This window comes from Anser cygnoides, chromosome 14 (assembly GCF_040182565.1).
Source record: "Anser cygnoides isolate HZ-2024a breed goose chromosome 14, Taihu_goose_T2T_genome, whole genome shotgun sequence".
NCBI classification, from domain to species: Eukaryota; Metazoa; Chordata; class Aves; order Anseriformes; family Anatidae; genus Anser; species Anser cygnoides.
In genome coordinates, this window is record NC_089886.1 from 8849075 (window position 1) to 8867711 (window position 18637).

Sequence of the window (18637 nt, forward strand, 5' to 3'; positions counted from 1 at the left end):
GTTGGAGTATACTATAAATACCCAGCTTTGTCACATAAATGCAAAGTTTTATTGTGCAGTTAGCCTTGATAGAAAGCACTGCTGAAAGTTGTTTAGAAATTAAATATCTAAAACAAGCTATTTTAAAATACAGAGCCCTCACTATTTCATGTCTGAAATGAAGAAATTTCATCTTAGGGAGAGCAAGCTGTCTTTCACACCATATGGCTAATGGTAGTGCATAGCAATTAGCTGGGCTGATTAATGGGGAACAGACTCTAATTTTATGCTTATAATTGAGGCTGCATTTGCACCCCTGGTGCAAATTCAGCACATCCCAACTTCCACTTACAACAGGCAAGAAATCAAGAGAAACAGAATGGTGTGGAGAGAGATTTTTTTTTCCCCTTCTAGACCCCTAAAGAGCATCAGATTTGCAATTTAAAAGAGTGTTAGCAGCACAATAGATGACAGATTTGTGCAATAGGGTCAAGCGGCCTGGTAAACAAACAGCACCCTCTTACAAATGTATAGGCAGAAGAGGAAATGGGGAATATCTAATATGAGCTGTAAGAAATTTGAATACATCTCCCCCACCCTGTCAGACACACATTTGCCTACCGTGGTCAGATTTTTTTTTTTTTTTCTTGCTACCCCTCCACCTTATGCTCGCGAAATACAAAGCCAGGACTGGCAGCAAACAAATCCAAGGAGAGGAATAAAGCTCCTGATTAAGCGAATTTTAAGAACGAAAAAAAGCATAAAGTGCTTTATTAAAGGGAAAGACGGCTCCAAATGACGTAGCACATCTTTCCATGTTCCCAGAACGGAAATAATTTTATCTCAGTCAAACTATATTGACACGGCTGTAAATCTTTGATGTAGCTCTTCTGGTTAAAACTCAGCCTCCTATGTAAAGTTTCCATTTATTTATTACTCTTGATGTTTCTAAAGTATTTGTAATAAAATTAATGCATTACATAGGTAAGCCTTCCTGCTGCACTAGGGCTCGGTGAGAACGTCCCGGTGCTGGCAGGGGCTGCTGCAGGGACGGATGCTCCTCTCCTCGCTGCTGGGCTCCGACCGCTCTGCAGAGCTGCAAAGGCTCCACTCCTAAGTTTGGGTGCTCAGCCAGAGTCGCAGGCAGATTAATTCCTACCTCAAAACCTTGTGGTCTAAGAGCCAACAGAGCACATCACCCAAGGCTAAGAGCACATTCAGGCCCCAATGCCACAGGCACTTGTGCTTAATTTCACCCACTGTTTCACTGGGCTTCTTACACCAGAAAAGCAAAGCGTGCACTTCAGCCTTATCAGGTCAGGGGCCTCCTTTAATATTTCCATGAATTGTTCCTAGCTAGGTATCTAGTGCGAAAGTGGTGCTAATTGGGCCAATGAATTTTAGGGCAATTATAAGTTGTCAGCGTGACTGGGTTTCCATTTGGAAAGGGAGAACTGGCCGGGAGTCCTTAGCAAAGCAACGCCCCCGCTCCCAGCAGCGGCAGCAGCTCCAGCACCTCTTGAAGGTCCCCATCTGCTCTCAGATGGCTCTCAACGGGCTCTCTGGTTTCCCAGAAAAAGCCAAACCTGCTGAACGAAGCAGCCTGGAAAAATAGGATATGGAAACTAAAAATCCCTCAAGTCCTGCAAGTTGTGGGGTTGCGTGGGGTTGGCAAAGCAAGAAGAGCAGCTCCCTCCTCTCTGCTGGCATTGCAGGGAGCTGCCCTCGAGCTGGGTTTTATCAGAGAGGAGCTGTTGGGAAGGACCAAACATGCAGATCCCCAAGAATGAAGAAACATAACTAAAAAAAAAGTAATAATAAAAAAATCAACCAGCAGAGAAGTTTCCATCTGAATATTTTGTCTAAGACTCTCCCCCACCAGGAAGCCCTCATCCAAGTTTATTCTCTTAGAAGTGGGTACCAGTTTTTACCCTCAAGTTACTCCTTTTTAGTAAATGTGTTTTGTAAAAGTTACAACGCATGCAATGGCATTTTTACAGTCTTAAAACAACTGATTGTAACAATGAGCTTATGCAAGAACGCCTCGTCTTCCACCAGGGAATTATTTTCTGCCATCGAATAACATGTAACAAATGAGTTTTTCAGACATGCAAAAACACCCACTAACTTTAATGAGACTGCAAGGTCAAGCTCTCCTAGGTGTCGGAGGGGTCTTTGAGAAGATGCTGCCTTCCCTGCAGCGGGAAGGAAGCAGAAGAGGCTTCACCTATTGCTACCAGCCAGAAAGGAGAAGGAAGTAGCTGCCTGCCGCAGATGCGCCGCACCCGGGGAAGAAGATATTTGACTGTCCCGAATTTAAGCGGCCAGCCCCAGGCGGGAACGTTCAGGGGAACATAGCGCAGGGCAGGGCCAGATTTGCCTGGGGAAGTTTGATGAAAAGCAAAAAACAGCCGGTGCTGGGCTGGGGGAACATCGCCTGCTTGGCTCGGGCTGCATGGGCAGTGGGCGAGCAGCCGGAGGGGCAGCGGGCTGCAGGGCAGCCCAGCCTCGGCCACCAGCCCAAAAGCCTCCTGGCTTCCCATCCTCCTGCACATCCACAGGCAAACAGAAATGACTGCTTTGTCATTTTTCTGGGGATGTTTTCTTAGGAATATTGGGGGGGGGGGGGGGGGCGGGGATAGGGAGAGGCTATAACTGACTCTTAATTTTGGTGAGGAGACCTTTCGTGGGCTACGGAGTCTAAATGCAAACCAGTAGCGTGCTGTTAAGGAAAACTCTTCATAAATTGAAAACTGCTGTGACGACTGAGACCTTGCTGCTAATTACACACACCGAACTGTGTTATTTTGGGATTGTTTAATGCAAGAAAGATAAATTTAAGTCCTAAAATAGCTGCAGGTTCAACCTAGATTTTGAGAGACAGATTCATCTTCTAATCACTAATTAGCTGGAAGCAGGGTAGCTCTTACCTGCACATTATTTCATGCGTGAGCAGAACTCGGCACATTTCTGGGTTCTTGTCTTGGCCTTCATACACTATCGCCTAGAAACAAAACACATTTTTAGCTGTGCATCAAGTGGAGTTTGGAGAAAACAAAAAAGGCATCGCAGTAACTGAGCGCGCAGCCGGCATTGCAAGCTAAGTCGCAGGGTAGGGAGACGGCGTCACCGCTGAACCTGCTAAAGATTTGTGGTTGGAAAACAACACAAGCTGAGTACAGCTAAATTCCCTCCTCGCCGTTGCACATCTCTCAAGCTGTGTGTAGGATGGGTTTTTTTAGTAGTCAAGACAACCACAATTTTCTTTTCAATTCAGAATAAAATATAAACCTAATAGCATTAAAAGAAAGGGGGGAAAAAAAAAAAGAAACAACAGCAAGGCTTGGCATACTTTGGGTCCTATTCATTAAAAAAAAAAAAAAAAAGGACAGAAAGAGAGAGCTCATGCATTTTTAATTCCAAAAGCTGCACACTGCGCAGCCCAGGCACTTTCCTGGTAGCTCCTGGAAGCGCTTGGGCCTGATTCTGCCCCTGAAGCTCACAATCCAGAGCGCAGCTCTGGAGCTGCAGGGATATAAATAAGTGAGAGGCAGGCCCTGCCAGAGGATACCAAAACAAACAGAGGATAAACCAGCCTGGGAAGTGTGACTCTGAGATAGCACGGGGAGAAGGCTTTGAGTTAAAACTGTGGAAAGATGGTGCGTTCGCCTTTCAAAAAGAGTTGATTTTTGCAGCCCTCCCACCAGCAGGACCGGGAGCGACGGCGAGGGATCGGCGTCACATACCAGCAGAGTTACCACTCGCTCTAGAGAGTTTCCATCCGACTGGGACAGAGTTTTGCTTTCTGCCCACACACACACACAGCCCTGGCTTGTCACTGCTGATTCACCCCCAAAATACCAGCAGCTGGGCAGTATCTGCTCCAGGTTGTCCCATTGCCTCCAGCAGCAAATCAAGACAGAAAAGAAATTGCCTTTGCAACAGCAACTTTTGATGGCACTGAGGATCCTGAATCTTTCAGGGTGCCAGTGCACAGCTGGGATCAGATCAATGAGCGTGCTTCCCAGCGTCAGCCCTGCCCTCAGCCCGTGGAGGGACCCTGCCAGCCTCTAAAACACAGACTTAGGAAGAAGAAATCGGGGAAACAAACCCTGCAGGTAAAATGACATCTGATATGGGTATCCTTAAAGCTAACATTAAATTAGTTTTTGAAAGTTAAAAAAAAAAATAGGAGGTTATATGGAGGAAATATATTTTATGGAATGAGACAGTTCTGATAAGGAAGTGTGGAAAATACCTTTTTTTTTCTCATTAGTATCTTGATACATAATGAAGTGAGATCATGTGAACTGCTTTCCCAGTCCTTGCAAATATAACCCGCTAAAGGTAAGAGGTGTCGTACCTGCAACGGAGGCATGAGTCCCAGGACACGCAAATCTGAAGAGGCATGAGCTGATTTTTAACACCATGGTATTAGTAATGTTCAATCTTAATAATATGCATTATAAAATGATTTAGCAATTCTATAAACAATATCAGGAATGGCTCCGTGTTGTCTCTGCTAATTTAAATCCTTCCCTTTCAGTTTTGCCGCATGCATTTCCCCACAACCTGGGAGCCAGTATAATTTTGCTGCTGATGAGATAGAACAGAGAGCTCTGGTGCCATTGCACCGGTACAGAGCATCACCAGCTTCTGCCCTCAGTCAAACCAGCGAGGGACACAAGCTGTGAACCCAGCACATGCAGGGAACACAAATGTGGCTGTAGGACACATGCAAAGCCCTCGCAGCACAGCCACCAGTAAAAGCCCTGACCCACGCTGGGACCTCGCCTCCCTGGCGGCTGCTGGATGAAGCACATAGGGATGCTTTCCCAGCAGTGCCCAGGGGCTACAGCTGGTTTGGAAGATGCCCGTACAGACGTGCATGGGGATGTACGTCAGGAACTGGGACAAATTCAGAAGATCTGTATTTCCATGCCTTAAAAGAGAAGACGGGATGAAGATTCTAGCCAAAACCAGGGAACCAAAGGAACCAGCTGACAACAGTGGGATCAGCAGGGACATTGCAAAGACTCCAGAAAACCCCAGACCAGGTTGTACCTGGCAGTGAGACCGGCCAGGTACAGGCAAAGCTCAGGGCTCTTGTTGGACCTAATCAACAAATAATCAAAGAATAATCTGCTTCTGAGAACGCAGAGCAGATCTGCTTCTGAGGCCTTTAGTGGAGACATACACCTCTGGTCCCCCCTCACCTGGCACAGCATGAGATGGTGCCCAAGAGAGGACTGCTGGGCTTGGCTCCCCGTTCTTAGAATTCCAAACCTTAAAATAAATTTGCCCAGCCTGGGATACCTTGTTGCCAGTGAATTCAAGGCAGCAGTAGAAATGACCAAGCAGAACACAAAACCTACTTTCTTTTCTCCCCTGCTCTCTCTCTTCCCCTTCTCTTCCTGCTGCTATGCTTACTTAACCTCCAGGTACCCGCTTAAATAACTCAACTAAATAGCAATAATGAACGGGCAGAGTCAACACTGTGGTACATAATCACCTTGTCTGTTGTGTTTAACGTCAGTGATCCCTTCTTTGCGTGCATGACATTCTTCAGCCTTCGTCTACATTAAGGATTTGCTTTTCACTTTGTTTGCATTTGACTACTAATATAGCACCGATGCACATCGCGGTTTCTCACTGTTAAGTGCAGGTCCTTCCATACATCCTATTCCACCAGGAATTTCTGGGGAATTTTAGGAAGCAGGAGGAATTGCCGAGTTCACTTCTCGTCCCCAACTCCCATTCCTATTTCCCAATTTGCTTGTGCAAACGGGTGTGCAAAGCACCAGCTGTTTACTCCCGTGAATGACTCCCTGAGAGCATTACAGACCCTCTACCGCCTTTCAAACTGCACTGCTCTAAAACACTAATTCTACAATTAGTTGCAAAAGGGAAACAGGAACTGCTAAAGTTTCACATCTTTATAGCTGCCAGAAGTATTTTTACAGGAAGGGTCTACGATGTTACCGTTGTGAAAATATTTAACTTTAAGATTTGAAAAGATACTCTTTTAACAAAGCAATCTGATTTTTTTTTTAATTAATGTTCAGGCTTTGACGCAGGCTGACTGTGGCAGGAGTCCCCGCAGCACGAACATCATCGCAATTTTGTCAAATAGGGATCACATTAATAAGAGATAAAGTGAAAGTTACAGTGTATAAACTTAGACCACAGCAGAGCTAAAAATAAGCCTGCAAATACACATCAGAGTTGCACAACAAAACACCAGCAAAGGAAATGAAAATTATAGACTTTGTTTTTCCTTTTTGTTTACTTCTTGTAGTTTTGACTCGGTGCATCCCATAAGCATTTCGAAATAGATTTTCTTCTCCTGAACTTAAATATTTCCCCGCAAAACTCAGCTTACATTTGTAAACCATTACTCACGTAAGTAACCTTTCTACAAGAAGCCCCAGTGAGTAACGATCACTCATGCACAAATGGATTTCAAAATCAGGCCCTGAAAAACTAATGTCGAAATATAAGACTCCTCACTTCCATTTAAATAAAGCTGCATTAAAAAAAAAAAAAAAAAAGTTAAATCAAATGAAATTCACTACTTGCCAGCACATAAAAATTACTAAATTGAGCACATCCCAGTCATTTCTAGACAAGTGCATCCAACAATTTGAAAAACTTTTCAGTGAGAGTTCATAAAAAATAAAATAAAGGGGAGGGGGGTAATATAAAAGCCAAGACTACAGTTCTCATTTAAACCAGTTTTTTGCAAGTAAAGACGGCAGGATAAAGCAGTAAAATAGTTGATGAGTAAGTTGGAAAAATATAAAGGCAGATTCCATCCTTAGCTATTCCTGAATAAATCCAGATTTATGCTGGTACAACTGTGGGCAGAATCGCCTCGTAGCGTCAAGTTGCCAGTCAGGCAATCCTGCTCTCTGAGCTGGATGAGAAACAAGCTTGAAGGACTGAGCTCATGGCCATTATAGTATTCAGTTATGTCACAGCCTTGATTTTAAAAGAGGGAGAGAATGAGAGAAATCACCAGCACGCATCTAAATCCACTCGCTTTCAAATTCCTCATCTGTTTCGCAAAACAAACTATCTCCTTTACTGAAATAAAGGAGGAAAAAAAAAAACACTCATTAGAATGAGGGTCTTTTCAAAACAGAACTAAAATGATTTGCAGTGACGTATACAGACATACACACAGAGAGAAAATAAAATCCTGGCCCCACCGAATTCAATAGGAGTTTTGCAATTGACTTCAGATGGGCCAGGATTTCACCCAGCGAGGATTAGGCTTGTATCCGCTATATATCTACACAGAGAACGCTGCAAATTCAGTGCATTGCATTTATTTGGCTTCGAGTGCTTAACCCCTAATTACCCAAGTTTTTCACTCCTCGCCCAGGCAGAATTTCTACTCTTCCCAGTACGGTTTATGCCGGACAAGCAGCACAGCACTGGGTCCCCAGGAGAGGACGTTTAGTTCGTGCTGCGTCTCAGCGCACAATTCAGTAGCATCTAATTATTTTATCCGGTCTCCCCCTGCCTTTGATACACAGCCTGCTTATCGACGTATTCACACAAATTAAATAAATTTATCTCTCCTAATATGTTCATTTTTAATGGTTTTCAAACATTCACATGGAAACAGCTCTAGCGTAAATATCCCAGAACAAATGGCTGTATATTATACAGGAGGGAGCAGTTGGGCTGCCAGACTGGGAATGCACCAGGCCATCTGGCTCAGGCAGTCTCTCCAAAATCCTCAGCTTTGTTTTCACCCTCAGACTCCAAACAACACATTTTCCACTGTGATGAGTTTACATTTTCCCAAACACAGGTCCTGATCATGCATGCAAATTCCAAACTTCTCCGTTCCTCTCTGTACAAGAAAATTAAAATCACCTGCGCTTCTGACATCTCACCAAAGGAACAAGAAAGCTGCTAAAATCTGGCGCAATGTAAACTTTCCCCGTCACAGGGGTTAGGTTTTGTTTTATGTTTGTGTGAAATTTCTCTGAGTCTGCTGAGGCTCCTCTGAACTTATTGATAACATTTTTTTCCCATGCGTGTAGCTGCCAGAGAAGGGCCAGGCTATGCACAGAATAGAGAGCTGATCAAATATCTGCATACATCAGAGAATATCATAGCGAAAGCAACAGAAAAACCATTTGCATCCAGAGTTACAGTACTGAAAAAAAAGCAAAACATAAACAGAGCTCAAGTCTGAAGGAAGGATTTTTGACTCATGAGGGTTCTCAACAATAGACAATAACTATCTTGCAAAACTTATGATTTTTAAGATGCCTGAGCCATATTACCATCCGTTATATCTTATGAATGAGAAAGGCTGAAGGAAAAATGGGTGGGGAACAAGTATTTCAGATTTATTTCCTCCATCTTTCCTAATAGTGAAATATCTCAAATTTATGAAAATACAGCTGAAGAAGTGGAAGGCATCTCTTCTCTATAAATATATTAAAATCCTCAGACTTGCCTAAAAACTCTGCTTTTATTTGAGCAGACATATTTCACATTTTTCAGGCAATTTCAAAATGCATCATTGTTAACGCCAGACCTACTGCAGTAGAAGCTGCCGGTTTACGGATAGCAACAGCTATAAAGTTTGGGATCCTACGGGGTTTTGAACGCATTAGGAATGTGAACCCAACATAAAATGAGGTGCCAAGATAACATAAAAGAAAATTTAATTAAGACAGCATTGACGCTGAGTGTTGTTACCCTAACTGAAGAGAACTTCCCCCAACATAAACGATTTATGCGCAGTATTTACAATTTTAAAATGACGGGCATGCATTTTAGAGTCGGAGCAAGACTCCTCAAAGGCAGGCAATTACCATCGTACCCAGCACTTCTCTGGGGCCACCACCAAAGGCCAAGCACGTTACCCGGGATATAACTGGAAACGATGCATTTTGAGCCCAGTACTGCCCGAGTTTCCCGTTCAGAAGTCCCACAGCCCAGACCACCAAGGAGCACGCGTGCAACAAAAGCTCGTGTTTTGAGGGAGCGCATGCATAGTTAATACCTACACCCTAGACCTGCCCTGGGATGTAGTCGGTGACAAAATCTGTGGTTAGTTCAGTAACGCCACTACCCAGCCCCGCTTCCCATAGTGCATCGCAGCCGGGAGAAAACGTACACACGCGGCAGCACACGGCCCTCCCCGTGCTACACCTATGGCAAGGCTCGTGGACTAGTTTCTTAGTTGGGCAGAGCCACATGAACAATGATAAATCCTGATTTATTCAGATCAAGAACTCCATAGAACAAGGAATATCTACTATTTATTACACACACAGCATCCAGCACAGTGCAGTCCTGCCTGTCTACCTGCTGATATAATGCATGCTGCTAATGGGACATTTAAGTTAAATCTACGAGTGGTCCAACACAGAGAAAGCTAGGTCTGATTTGCAGAATAGATTTTATTTTATCTTACCTAACTTAATAATCCACAGCTGTGCAAAACTTTGCAGTTTATAATTGTGAGACAAAGAGAATATAGTTAAATCTGATATGTCCATATATATATATGTGTGTGTATATATATATATGCATACTATAAGGAAAGAGCCACAGATACTTTCCTGTACGATCTGGGGAACCTAACTCATTCAAGCTTTGCTTCTGTGGGATTTTTAATTTGCCACCAAAAACCTCAGAGTAGCTGTAATTTCAGTCTGGGAATTCACAATTATTGAGTGTGTGAACGTGCGTGTGTGAGTATTGAGAAGCTACTTGCCAGCTGAAACATGTATGCTTCTGCAACAGTTTCATTTAAAAGTAATCATTTCATTATCCAATTTGTTCTGAGCGTCATGAACTAAAATACTACACCTTCAAGTAGGCTGACAATATATATTTAACTTTCATTAAAAATTAAAGAATTTTCAGACAGTCTTTGCAATATTTAATTACAGTTTGATGATTTGAAAGTTACTTGAGATTCTTCTATATAATTCACTGTCGTAAAATATAAATGATACATTCAACATTTGGGTGAGCTTCTGTCATGTGTTCACTTCACTTCCTAATAAGCATTCAGTAACCGAAGCGATCACAACTCAGAAATAATTTCACTTTTAAAAAAGAAAGAAAGAAAGAAAAAAAAAAAAAAGAAGACAGGAGGGGATTTTAGCCCCTGGCTCCCCAAAAAATATGGACAGGCACATGTCACAGTTTTGACATGACAATGCCCTATTTTTCACAAGCAATTATAGACATGCCTAAAGAAATTATATTTGTGAAACTAATGTTTGTTTAAAACATCCCTTCGCTCCCTGCTTTCTAACATAAGTTCAGAGAGCTTTTGTTCTCAAATCCTCGCTTCTCAACTCCCTTACACTTTACCCAAAATCTTTAATTTGTACTAACTTTGTTTTTGTAAGACTTCCTGAAATCAGAGAGATTTTTTCATTGTGAATGTGCTTTAAAGCTACACGGTATGTTTTACAAATAAACTGTATCTCGGGGTTTCTTTTCCCCTTTCTCTCCAAAGACCCTCTGATGACTTGATAATAATGAGAGACCAAGAGGTCAAACAGTGCCTTAGGATGAACTCTTCATATGCAAGATGCCTTTGTTAAGAAAATTATTTTGAAACCATTGCTCTACATGAGTTCAGGGATCTGTTTTCAACAGGATTATGAACAGAGGCTTTTGCATTTCCGTAATGATAGGAAAGCTATTTAAAGATAATATTTATTGATGGTCTCTCTCATATGGTCTGCAGTGAAATACCCAAGCTCCAAAAGAACTAAAGAGAGTTCACATATCAGAAAGATTTTGTTACTTTTAAGACAAACTAGACAAATCTGTGCCTGAAAAACAAGGAACGGCAGCAAACACTTTCCAAGGCTTGCTGTGGAAAAGGGTTTATTGCTGCTGTTTTAATTCCTACAGGGAATGGGCTCTGTTTGGAAGTGTATGGTTTAACAGAGTTCAGATGCATAGTGGATTGTCCAGTAAAATTCATCCAAGGTCCCCCCCCCTCCTTTTTTTCCCCCTCTCTGTTGAAAGACGGTCTTCAATAGCAGGAAAAGATGTTTTGGGACCATCAAAGAGAGTTTTCTAAAACAAACTTAGCCCTTGGAGCTTTATGTTTTGCTGTAGAAAAAGAAACCCAAGTAGAAGCCAGGAGTTTTTTCCCCTGCAGACAACTGGGTTTGAACATACAGAGATTTACTTTCTATCGGTGAAAAAAAAAAAAAAAAAAAGAAAAGAAAAAAGAAAAAAAAGCTTATTGTTTTCCTTTTTCTTAGATGATATAAAATTTAAGAAATATTTTTTTACAAGCAAAACAGATTTAGGAAAACAACACATCTTAAGGATAAAAGGGTTTAAAAACGTCCCCACTATTCAAAAGAAATGCATTACAAGGCAAAAAGATTCTGACAGAAGCAGAAGGGAAAGCTAGAGCGACGTTTTTTTAAAAAAAGAAGGGAGAATCGATTTGTTCAGACAGTCCCTTTGTAAAAACCCTGCTTTCATACCGAAAAGTGTGGGTTTTTTTACAGGTAGACGCGCACGTTATTACTCTGGAAAGCTAAAGAGCAAGCTCCAAATTCGGGTTAATCCATTTACAAGCACTGCTGCCCTACAGCCCTGCTCGAAGCCGCCCAAGGCGCTCGCCGCTCCCCGCGCAGCTTTTTCGGGGGGCTCTTCCGACATGCAAATCCGCCCCGAGCTCCGAGCTCCTCCTTTACACCCGAGCCCCAGCGCAACTGAAGCAAAGGCAAATCCGAGCCCCGGCGCCCGAGCAGCGGCTTGTGCTCCCAGCGCTTGGTGGGCTGGGGAAAGGGGAGGGGGGGCCGGGAGGTTAATTCTGACAATTAAGCGGCTAAACAGCCCCCGGCTCGGGCCGGCTGGAGAGCCGCCAGGGTTTTTTTTTTTTGCGGAGCTTCCCCCACAGCCCGGCTCCGGGCTGCTCCCCGCGGGGACCCTCCTCGCCTGCCCCGCAGCCCCGCCGTCGGGGTCGGGACCCCCCCCAGCCCGGCCCTAAAACCCCCGGCGCTGCTCGGGTGCGGAGCGGGGAGCTCGGGCAGCCCCTTTACAATCCAGGGAGGAGCCGCTCCGCACCGCTCAGCACCGGGGGAGGGTTTTTCACCTCCTCGGGCCGCCCCGCCGAGCCCCGCCGGCCGCCCCCGCAGCACCCACCTGCTTGGTCATGGAGTCGATGAGGCGAACGTAGAAATCCTGCTCCGTCCTGATCCCTGAAACAAGGCAGAGGAGTGAGGAGCGGGGCCGGCCGGCGGCGGTGGGGCCGCTCCGGGGCTCGCCCGAGGGCTCGGAGCCGTCGGGGGTCCCGGCCGGAGCCCCCCGCCCCAGCCGGGCACAGGGAGCGGGGATGCGCGGAGCGGAGGGAGCCGGGACGGCGGCTCCCCGGGTCCCCGTGGGGTTTTGCAGCCCGGGTTCCCCGAGGTGGCGGTGTCGGGGCTGCCCCCGGGGGCTCCCAGCCCTTACCGTTGCTGTAGAGCAGCTGCAGGCGGTAGTGGATCCCGTTGTTGGTCTTTTCGCTGTTGGCTTCCTGAATTCGAAGAAGACAAGGGAGATGGGGAAAGGGGGGGAGAGAAATAATAAATACATGGCGGGAAGTTTCACCAGCGCTTGGGTGCCGGGCAGCCCCGGGGCTGGACGAGGCAGCTCTCGGCCCCTTCCCCTGCCCCGGACACACGGGGGGGATAAGAGGAGACCCCCCCCGGCTGCCCTCTGGGCCGAGGGGAGAGCGAGGCGGCCGGGAGCGGCGGAGGCTCCCGGGACGAGCCGGTGCCGAGGCCCCGGGGGAACGGAGCGGGGAGGGCCCGGGAGAGGCGGCCGGCTCCCCGCGGGGCCCCGGGCTACTCACCTTCTCCTTCTCCACGAAGCCCACGAAGGCGGTGCGCTCGATCTCCACGGGCTGCCCCTGCCGGTCGTACAGAGCCAGGACGAAGTGGAAAAAGTTGGATTTCCTCAGGTTGGAAGGAGGCTGCTTCTCGAAGTGAGCCCGGGCCAGACCCACTCCGCTGGGACCACAAAGAGCCGGGTTAGCGGCAGCCCCGACGGCGCGGCCTCACGCCCCCCGGCCCGCTCCCGGCCCAATGCCTTCCCCCGCAGGGGCCCTGCGGGACCCCCTTGGGTTCCCCCGGGGACCGAGCATCCCTCCCTAACCCCCCCAGGGCTCTTCCCTCCGGGCCGGGGCAAAGTGATGCTCCGGCGCGGCCACGTCGGAGCCCCGCGGGGCCGGGAGCGCGGCACGGCCCCGACCCCATCCCGCCCTGCGGGCAGCCCGGAGCCCCGAGCAGCCCCCCCGGCACCCCCAGCCGGCACCCACCAACCCTCCCCGGGGGCCGTGGCGGCTCGCGGCCGGCCCTGCATGGCGGGGGAAGCTCAGCCCCGGCGGCGCGTTGCCCCGCGGAGCGGCATGCTCCTGCCACTTCTCAAAGTCGGCTCGAAGCTGTCACCGGAGCGCCCATGTGCCTTATCTTTCAGTTTCAGTCCTGCTGAGCCTTTCCTCCCCTCGCCGGAGCGGTGGGTAAACACCGCGAGGGCAGCCGAGGAGACAACTTGAAATATTTCAGGGTTGTCCCTGCACAACTTTCCCTTCCTTAGAGGGCTCCAAAGGGAGGGGTGCGGGGCGAGGTGGGAGACACCGGGAGATGTCAACACCAAACTTCTGGGCTGCTGCCGGCTCCAGGGCTCAGGCTGCGATTCCAGCATCGGTTTTTATTTTTCCCGGGGAAGTGGATGGGGAGAAGGAGAAACGAGAGAGAAGGCGAGGCTGGGCGCAGCTCCGCCAAATCCACCTCCCGGTTGAAGGGATTTCTTTTTTAGAAATCTAAGATAAGTGGCAGTGGTTTTACAAAGAGGCTTCGAATTTAATTTCTCCTCGAGAAAGCTTCGCAAAACTCCCCGCTTATCGGGGGAGAAGGAGGGAAGCTGCTGATGCTGACGAGGATAAGAAAGAGAAGTAAAGAAATATATTTTGGAGACATTCGTGCACAACTCGGGGCTTATCGGAGGAGGAAAGTGTCATTTGGAGATCTTAAGACTAAATCAGCAGCAAACATAGTTTTGAAAACTCCTTCCTCCGCGCGAACACAAGAGGCTCGAGAGATTAAAACCTATCTATCCCTACCTAGCAGGACTCGCCGCTTCCTTTATTGTTACGATGCTGATTTTTTTTTTTTTTAATAAAAAAAGTCCTTCCTACGGGACGAGAGGGAGAAATATTTAACTGGCCGCATCTACGCGCGACTCCCTGCTGGCAGCAGAGCTCCGGAGCCGGCTTTTTGGTGGTGCCGGGGGGGGGGGGAAGGCGATGCCCGGGGGAAGCAGCGCTGCAGGAGCCCCGGGGTGCGGAGCGGGGCGCGGGCGCGGAGCCTGCCTACCTCTGAGCGGCCGTGCTGGCGTCCAGGACGCCGGCTCCCTGCATCCACGTCCGCACCGCGTTCATCCCCGCGCCGAGGGGCTCTTCCTTCATGCTGCTCCCACTCCGCTGGATGCTTTCCTGAATCCCAAACATGAATCAGAAACAAGAGCGCAAATCTTCCTTCTTTACTCGAAAAAAAAAAAAATATATATATATATAGTGATGAAATCGCCAGGCGGACTGTTATGTGTGTTTTTGTTTCTCTCTCTCTCTTTCTCTCTCTGCAGCTGATCTCGGGAATCAAAGCAAGTCAGAGAAAGCAAACACAGGCACGCACATTTAAAAAAAAAAAAAAAATCCAGAGGCAATCAGAGCCCGGTTTTGTTGCTGCTGTTTGCTGCGTGTGCAGTTTGTTTGGGTGCTTGGAGGGGCTTGCGGGGTGCTGGGGGCTGGCTGCAGCGCTCACAAGCCGGAGGAGTACTTGAAGTCCCTTTTGTATGAAGACACCCCTCGGATGGCAGCAGGCAAAGAGGAAAAAAAAAAAAAAAAAAGAAAAAAAAAATCTCGGCTGGCAGTTTAAGAAACAATAGGACGGACGGGAGCTGCGGCAGGCTCTGCTACATCAAGTGTCATTTTCCAGTGACAAGAGAGGCAAGTTTCCCCCCCCTCTCTCTCCCTCTCCTTTCCCCCTCTCTCTTTTCTTTCTTTCTTTTCTCCCTCTTTTCTTCTCTTCTCTCCCAGCCGAAGCGCTCTCTCCTCCCTCCTTCAGCAGCGGAGGAAGCGACTTGCCGGAGCCGGGCGCACGCCGGGAAGGGAGCGAGAGGGGCGCACCCGCGGCGGCACGGACGGACGGACGGACGGACGGAGGAAGGGAGACCCTGGGGCTCCCGGTGCCCGCGCCCCCTCCCTCCCTCTCCCGCAGCGCCGGCCCGGACCCGCCGCCTCTCCCTATGGGAGCCACTTTGACTGGCCCCGCCGCCCGACACGAGCCCCGCAGCCCCGGCGCCCGGGGGGCGGGGCCTGGGGGAGACACGCCCCCTCCTCATTTGCATCGCGTCACCTCTCCCCCCGCCCTCCCTTTCCCTTCAACCAATGGCCGCCCGCGAGGCGCAGCCGCGGGGGCGAGGGCACGCCCCCTTCGTTAGCATAGCCACGCCCCCTCCCGCCCAGCCCGCGCGGCCCGGGGGAAAGTTGCCCCGCGCCCCCCCCACCCCCGGGGGGGGGGTAATTAACACAGACGCGATCGCGCCTTTGTTCAGCGAGGAGGCGGCGGCGCTGCCGGCCGGGCCCCCCCCCCGCTGCCGGGTACCGGCGTTGGGACACCCTGGGGGGGGGGTCGGAGACACACAGGAGGGACACAGCCCCCCACACTGCCCCCCACCCCGGGACCCCCCGCCCAAAGCCGGCGGTGCCCGAGCGAGGCACGGAGCGGCCCCCCCTTGGGGCATCCCCGCCCCCTGTCCCGGCACCTTCCCCAGCTGCAAACCGCCCCCCCCCCCGGCCCCTCCGCGTCCCCCCCCCCCCATCGGCCATCCCTCTCCCTGTCTCCATCCCCGGGCAGGGCGCGATGGGAGCGCACCGCTTCCCAACGGGACGGCCCGGGGGAAAAAGTCCGCTTGGAGGCGGTTTGTTTTCCTAGGGGAAACAAGAACATCATCATCATCATCATCATTAAAGGCAGCCCTGCCCGCACCTCTCGGCAGGGGTCCCCGCACGACCCCCCGGTGCCCCCTCGGTTCGCTTCGGAGCCGCTCCCCCGGCGGGTGGCTGCTGCCGCCGGGGGGGCGCCGCCCACGCGGGCTCTCGCCGTGGAAGGGAGCTCGCTGTGCCGCCTGAGCGGGTGGTGCCTCCCCCGGCACAGCCCTGTGCGGTGCTGGAGCAAGAGATAAGGTAAAAATCCCTGCTCGCCCCCCCTCCCGGGGCAGTGTCACCTGGAGGAGATGGGAGTGGGACCCCCCCAGCCCCGCTTTGGGGTGGGTAGTCTGGGAGTTGTCCGGGTTAGGTCTGAGCTTTGCCTTTGCCTGCTGCCCCCTTTGATCCCCTAAGGTGCTGGTGATGCTGCTGGGGGGCAGAATGGGACGGGGGGAGGAAATGGGAGGATGCCACTGCTGCTGCCCTTCCCGACCCAGCTAAGGGTCTCGGAGCTGCCCCCCAGGACAGGCAGCCCGGCTACAAGGCACTATAGACACTGGTACACATCCCCATAGGCGCCCCGATAGCCCTATAGGACCTGCTTCCAGCTGCCTGTACATCACCTGGTGGACAAGGGGCACTAAACCTCGCCCCGGGAGCTCTGGCTCAAAAGCAGGCACCCAGCACCTGCCAGCACCGCACTGGCACTAAAAACTGTGCCTGCCTGATCCTCTGCTGTAGGTGAGTCCACTCACAAAACACTCGCATCCGAAATATGCCACGTTCTCATGCATGAACTGCCACAGAAAGCAAGTTTTCACGTTCCCTGCAGCTGATATTTGAATTTTCACATAATCCGACTGTGGTACAGCCCAGGGATAGGTGGAAGAACACAGCCAGCCAGGCAGACGTGAATATTTACGCCATAGGTATTGCATAGGAGCAGTTTGGCCCCTGCAGTGCTCTGGCTTATTGGGCTTCTCCAGGCTGCTGCTCTATCAGTTGTATCATATCCAGCCTAAATGCCTCCGTGGTGAGATACATTTTGCAATTAAAAGCTATTTGCACCTGCACGGATTGCTCCTTTCCCAGGGCAGGGATCTGCCGAGGGAGGAATTATGCATTTGAATCAACAGACCGAGCAGTTGGCGGATTTTGCCCTCCAAATCTGTTCGGGGGATCGGGGAACCGATTCCATGCCTTCTCCTGGCTGTGCAGGGAGCAGCATCCCAGCAGCAGGCTGAGGGCACCTCTGCGGGACAGGGACAGCCACACCAGGAGTGACAAGTTCCTCATTACTTTCTTCCTCACATGTGCCTCTCTGCCCAACGTGCGGGCACCGGGCTGGGGAAACGCCTCACGGGCCGTCTCACAGCCACTAACTAATTGCTGCAAGGACGAAAGGGTTAAACACTGGCTCGACCCCCACAGGGGAAGTGTGAAAGAAAAGCAGAGCTGAAACGAGGAGAGGGTGAGAAAGTCAGGACTTTGGGAAAAGAAAAAAAAAAGGGGGGGGGGGGGGCTGGCGGCAGGCGATGAGACTTCTGTTCTCCATCCACCCCACCGAGGCCAACCACTGTGTACCAGGGCTTTATTTTAAAGGATTCCGGGCTGCATTCAGCTCTCACTTTCCCCACAGGGGCCGGACTAAGCCCACCTCACGCCATGGGCAGGCTCAGGTGGGTAGCTGGGCTTGTCCTTCCCTTTGTATGTCAAACCAAGCGGGAGGAGGCAGCCACGTGCCAGGGGGGGTTCCTGGCATGGCTAGTCGGGACCTCAAACCTAAGCGTCCAGAAGGAAGCCCCGTCATGGCATGGCATGGCACAGAGAGGCTTCCTGCAGCCCCACACTGAGCTCTCGAGGCACAGCACGGAATAAAACACACAGACTCGCAGGCTGCCATTTGCTCCCAGGGGTGGGTAAAGGCTTCGCTCCCAAAACGAGCAACCTGGTCGAGCTGTGGGTTTCATCCCCACAACACAAAGCCATGAGATACAACTTCACAGCAACAGCATGAGGGGCTTAAAAACAGGGCCAGGAGGGGAGGTGGTCGCGGTGCCCCCAGTTGTGGCGGATAACAGGGAGGCCTTTGAAGGAGGGGGCCGTGGAAGGAGGCTGCACGCCGGAGGGCACACATGAGCCCTGTGAGGCTGGAGACAGAGGTCCCGGAGCACAGGAGGCTCCTGTGTGGGGAGAGGCCTCTCCCCTTCCTGACCCCATTCCCAAGTGGGCCCAAGGCCCCTTGAGTATAGCCAGGGTGTGTCCCCCACCTGCTCCCGCTGCCCCGGCACCTCAAGCAGGCCCTGAGGAGGAAAGGAGGGGTTGGAAATGGGAACTGCTGACAGAAAAGCCTTCAGCTCCCTCCTCCTGGCCCTCACAGCCGGACGGGGCACCCCTAAGGGACCGTGTGCCTTCCTGCCCTTGGCAGGAGAAGGGTGAGCACGGATCTATGCCGATGGGGGGATAAGGGAGAAGCAGCCTCTGGCTTCAGGGCGGGACTGAGGACAGCAGAGCACCGGGGGCTGAGCACTTACCCGCACTTTCTGCTGCTGTGGAGGAGAAAGGGGCTCGGGAACTGTTTGCTTGCATCCTCCCAGCAGAGATGCTTTGCCTGAGTGTTTTTCTTCCAGCCACGGTCTTGTTGTGACCTTTGCAGGCACAGCCCAACCCAGT

General features: G+C 50.3%; 1 protein-coding gene across 15 annotated transcripts in view; it reads right to left on the reverse strand.

Moving 5' to 3' along the window:
* EBF1 (EBF transcription factor 1) overlaps positions 1–15360 on the reverse strand; it is a 315044-nt gene extending 299684 nt beyond the window's left edge. For 3 of the 15 annotated variants that reach the window (XM_066977182.1, XM_066977179.1, XM_066977178.1), the window contains exons 1-5: positions 14352–15359; positions 12830–12986; positions 12448–12511; positions 12142–12197; positions 2910–2983 (exon numbers count right to left, since the gene is read on the reverse strand). In XM_066977182.1, coding sequence (XP_066833283.1) covers positions 2910–2983; positions 12142–12197; positions 12448–12511; positions 12830–12986; positions 14352–14485 — 485 coding nt within the window. In that variant the 5' untranslated portion in view covers positions 14486–15359. Of the gene's footprint in view, positions 1–2909; positions 2984–12141; positions 12198–12447; positions 12512–12829; positions 12987–13294; positions 14118–14351 lie in introns of those variants that run through there. The other 12 variants (XM_066977181.1, XM_066977180.1, XM_066977183.1 and 9 more) reach the window with 6 other exon arrangements.
* Between the last annotated feature and the right edge of the window lie 3277 nt (positions 15361–18637).